Source organism: Carlito syrichta, unplaced genomic scaffold, assembly GCF_000164805.1.
Source record: "Carlito syrichta isolate Samal-C Ts95f unplaced genomic scaffold, Tarsius_syrichta-2.0.1 Scaffold311480, whole genome shotgun sequence".
Lineage (NCBI taxonomy): Eukaryota > Metazoa > Chordata > Mammalia > Primates > Tarsiidae > Carlito > Carlito syrichta.
The window spans coordinates 163879-168346 of record NW_007255576.1 but is presented as its reverse complement, the minus strand read 5'-3'; the positions used below and the strand labels follow the sequence as shown (position 1 = coordinate 168346).

At 45.5% G+C, this 4468-nt stretch overlaps 1 protein-coding gene across 1 annotated transcript in view; it reads right to left on the bottom strand.

Annotated features, from left to right (window-relative positions):
• Positions 1-224: 224 nt before the first annotated feature.
• LOC103271247 (zinc finger protein 417-like) overlaps positions 225-4468 on the bottom strand; it is a 14349-nt gene continuing 10105 nt past the window's right edge. The window contains exons 2-3 of the mRNA XM_008068698.1: positions 3091-3217; positions 225-1570 (exon numbers count right to left, since the gene is read on the bottom strand). Of these exons, the coding sequence (XP_008066889.1) occupies positions 240-1570; positions 3091-3217 (1458 nt within the window). The 3' untranslated portion in view covers positions 225-239. The remainder of the gene's footprint in view (positions 1571-3090; positions 3218-4468) is intronic.

Here is a 4468-nt window from a genome sequence, read left to right as displayed (position 1 = left end):
AACACTGGGGTAGCCGTGAGCATGCCACTGTACTCCAGTCTGGGCAACAAAGTGAGACTCCAACTCAAAAAAAAAAAAGGAACTTCCCTACTTCCCTGGTGGAAGCTCTTCTGTGTATAATAAAGCTAGACTTTCAGATAAAGAATATCCCACATGGGCCATACTCATAAAGCCTTTATCAGGTACAAATTCTCTCATCTTGAAGAAGCAAAAAGTTTCACTAATAAATTTTCTTAATTTTATTTCACTAGTAAGGACTGTTTTTTAGTGTGAACTCTCTGATGTTGGTGGAGTGAGTAGCTTCGACTAAATTTTTGTCCACAGTCAGTGCACTCATAAGGTCTTTCTCCAGTGTGAACTCTTCTATGTTTCTTGAGAGAAGAGCTATCAGCAAAGGATTTCCCACATTCACTGCACTCAAAAGGCTTTTGTCCAGTGTGAACTCTTTTATGAACACTGAGTGCAGAGCTGCAAGGAAATGATTTCCCACAGTCACTGCATTCATATGGCTTTTCTCTAGTGTGGAGTCGCTGGTGTATGGTAATGCAGTCCCTGTTGCCAAATAACTTCCCACATACCTCACACTCATATGGCTTTTCTCCAGTGTGAACTCTTTGGTGTACAATGAGGTGACACTTCTTGTTAAATAACTTCCCACATTCACCACATTTATAAGGTCTTTCTCCAGTGTGAAGTCTCTGGTGTTCAGTGAGATGAGACCTGTACCTAAATAACTTCCCACATTCCATACACTCATAAGGCTTTTCTCCAGTGTGACCTCGCTGATGTTGAATGAGGTTGCCCTTTTGGCTAAAAAATTTCCCACATTCTCCACACTCATAAGGTCTTTCTCCAGTGTGAACTCGCTGATGTTGAGTAACACTGGCCTTTTGACTAAACGATTTCCCACATTCTTCACACTCATAAGGTTTTTTTCCAGTGTGTCTTCTTTCATGACGTGTGACGGTATCCCTTCTTGTAAAACCTTTCCCACACACACTGCATACATAACACCCATCTGTACTGAGACGTTTCTGGTGTTCAACATGTGAATATTTGGTGCTGAAGGCTTTCTTGCATTCTCCATAGTTGTAAGGAGTTTTTCCCTCCTGAAAGGGCACCCCAAACTTGCTTTCACCGTTAGACTTCTCCACAGCATGAGTAGCCTCTTGCTGAGGCAATCTTGAACTGGGCAAAGAATCCTTCCCATCCTGACAGATGATAACTGGCTCGTGTGGTACAAAAAACTTATAGCTCTTCAAAAATGATGCCCCCCCAATACGGCTTCTGTTGGCTGTCTCTAAACTGTGCTGCTTCTGGTGCTGATAAAAATTTGCACCATCATCCAATTTGTTCCCACATGGCCCACACTTGTTCAGTTTCTGCTTATGATATGTTTCCTGGTGTTCAGTCAACTGCAAAACGTCCCCGAAGGTCAGGCCCCACATTTTACAGAGGTGGGACTTCCTGGGAGACACACCTGTCCTAGGAGTCCTCACCTGAGACTCTCTTTGTATAGAAATGCTCTGCTTAGAAGGTGCCTCTTCATCTTCAGCTCCATGCCAATGACCTGAAAAAAAGAACGTGCTGGTGAAACACAAGGTAACTCTGGTGGGAAGGCATAAACCACCTAAAACATTACTAGGCTATAAAGGTCACAGACTGTCAGTGGCTTCATGATGTGAAGGGCATAACACAGGAAGATGAGGCAGGTTCTACAACACCTGTCTGTGCAAACAAGTGGTCTGTAGGACCTTATGTGTTAATGACATGTGAGTGCTATAAAGAATGTTATATCCAGGCCCACAAAAATGAGCTTGAAACAGCAGCTGTTTGGTCTGGGACAGTTCACCATAGGAACACGTTTCCTAATACATCATCTATAGGCCAATATTGGAGACCTTTACATATGGGGATGTGAGAAACTTTGTTGGGACATGGTGTTGTCAGATATGAAGATTATTCTTGAGCTTAAATCCAGAGTAAAAGTGACAAGGTGTACAACTGAAAACTCTCCAAACACTCAAGAACAAGGAAAAAAGATATAACACTGTGTGGCTACTCATGTTGCCACAAAAATACTTGTCAAACAGATTATGCTTCTGGTACGATTTGAATACAGCCTTGAGGACATACCCTGCCCCAGAGTGCCACTCCTCAGACTCAGGCTCCCTCTGAGCCCTTTGTGCGGAAGTGGATTCATTTGCATCTTTTGGGTCATTGACGGTTCTCCATCCCACCATCAAAATGACAAAGTACATGGGAAATGAATGACATACATACAAAGACAGAAGAAGCCAACATGGGCTCACGTCAACCCAGCACAAGATAGTTCATAGAGAAGAAAACTGCATGTTGCAAAGAGAATGTCAAGGAAGGTCTTGCAAGAACAGCCTATGCTCTATGTAGACAGTGACAATGTCAGTGATGGTAACTCCTGTCACATTCAGGCATGAAAAATGTAAGCTAGCAGAAAGAAGTAGAACCTAGGCACACAGGAGACTCAGATCTGGACAGACTCACCCTACAGAGGGCAAGAAAGGTGGGGTGCATTGGGGTGACAGTAAGACTTCTGACTCAGGCTCGGTGGCTCAGCCTGTAAGCCCAGCACTTTAGGAAGCCGAAGCGAGTGGATTTGCCTGAGCCCGAGGGTTCGAGACCAGCCCAGGCAACTTGGCAAGACCTCTATAATAAAAAACAAAAATCAGCCAGGCGTGGTAGTGTGTGCCTGTAGTTCTGGCTACTTGGAAGGCTGAGGCAGAAGGATCTCCAAGCCCAGCAGGTTGACGCTGGGGGGTGGCCATGAGTGTGCCACTGCACTCCAGCCTGGGCGACAGAGTGAGACTCCAACTCAAAAGAAAAAACTCCTGACTCTGAGAGCTTGAAGAGGAGCAGGTGTTGGCACCACTCAAAAGCAAAGAAGAGGGCAGTACACACATTCCATTCCTACCAACCACAGCACCTTCCCAAAAAACTAAAGAAGGAAGCTATGTCCAGGTTCCTGATGTAAAAAAGGCAGTCTTGCCGATGGGGGAAAAAAGGAAAAAACAGAGACTATCATAAGTTACAGGGTGACTGTAAAGGACTTACCCAGGGAGAATATAAGTGCCACATTCTCCAGCATCACCTCACGGTACAGGCATCTCTGATCCTCATTAAGGAGACTCCATTCCTCCCGGGAAAAGTTCACAGCCACATCTTCAAAGGTCACACCGTCCTGTTATGATGGGGACAGATGAAACCATAAACAGAACCTATGCTGATGTCCCAGAAAAAATCTCTCTCACACACAGACCACTGCCCATCCTATCAAGGGTCCATACTTACAGGAAAATCTAGGCCTACTGGTCATGGTGTACAGTCATCAACAACAAGAAGTAGGCGGACAAATAAATATGTATGCCATGACCCTGACATATTAGGAGTCTACCCTCTCCTGACAGGCACTTTCCCTGGTATAGCTGACATTAGATAATGCCCTGTGCAGTGCCCTGAGAACACAAGACATACTATCTCTAAATAAACCTCATTTTTAGATTGCAGTCACACGTCCATGGCAATTCCCAGCCAAGTGCCCTCCACCATTGGCCTCTCTTTGGCTTTCACACAAATTAAAGTGATTTAATCCCCTCCTTTTCCTTCAACAATGAGGGTGGAAAGTCTCGCCCTATGGTTATAGTGATGGCCACACATGTGACACCTGACACTAGACAGCAGTCTATTAACAGCAGTTCATAAATCAAATATACTCACTACCTGGAGAGAGGGACACTACTCACCACACAGGGCCACATGTGGGTGGCACTATGGGTAAGAGTGAGCGACCCGCCTGGGCAACTTGGCGAGACCTCATCTCTACAATAAATAAAAAATGAGCCGGGCGTGGTAGCGTGCACCTGTAGTTCCAGCTACTTGGAAGGCTGAGGCAGAAGGATCGCCGGAGACCAGCAGGTCAAGGCTGCGGTGGCCGGGAGCAGCCACTGCACTCCAGTCTGGGCGACAGAGTGAGACTCCAACTCAAAAAAAAAAAAAAAGAATGAGCAATCAGGGACTGTGCTATGCAAGCTTTATAAGATGCAGAGGGTGTGACAGCCCCTGCTTTCTTCAAGAGGATACAAATGGCTTCTGTGAATGACTCTAGGGGTTAAGGATCAGTTGAAATCCACTACAGAGTATAATAGCCTTGACCCCTTGACAAATAGACAGGAACACTGTCTGGTCTCCCTGAAAGAAAAGGTTGTTAGGCTATGATACATCATCAAGGAGAGCAAAGTAGTAAAAGGATTTGCACACAGGCCATCTGAGGTCCTACCAATATCATGCAAAGTCAAGGTGACATACCATAATGGATCTCCATTTTTAGCTTCATGCCACAACATGGCTGATGGCACTTAGAATGTGCTTGAAATCCTGCGCCTCTGGGAGGCTGAGGTGAGTGGATTGCCTGAGCCCGCGGGTTCGTGACCCG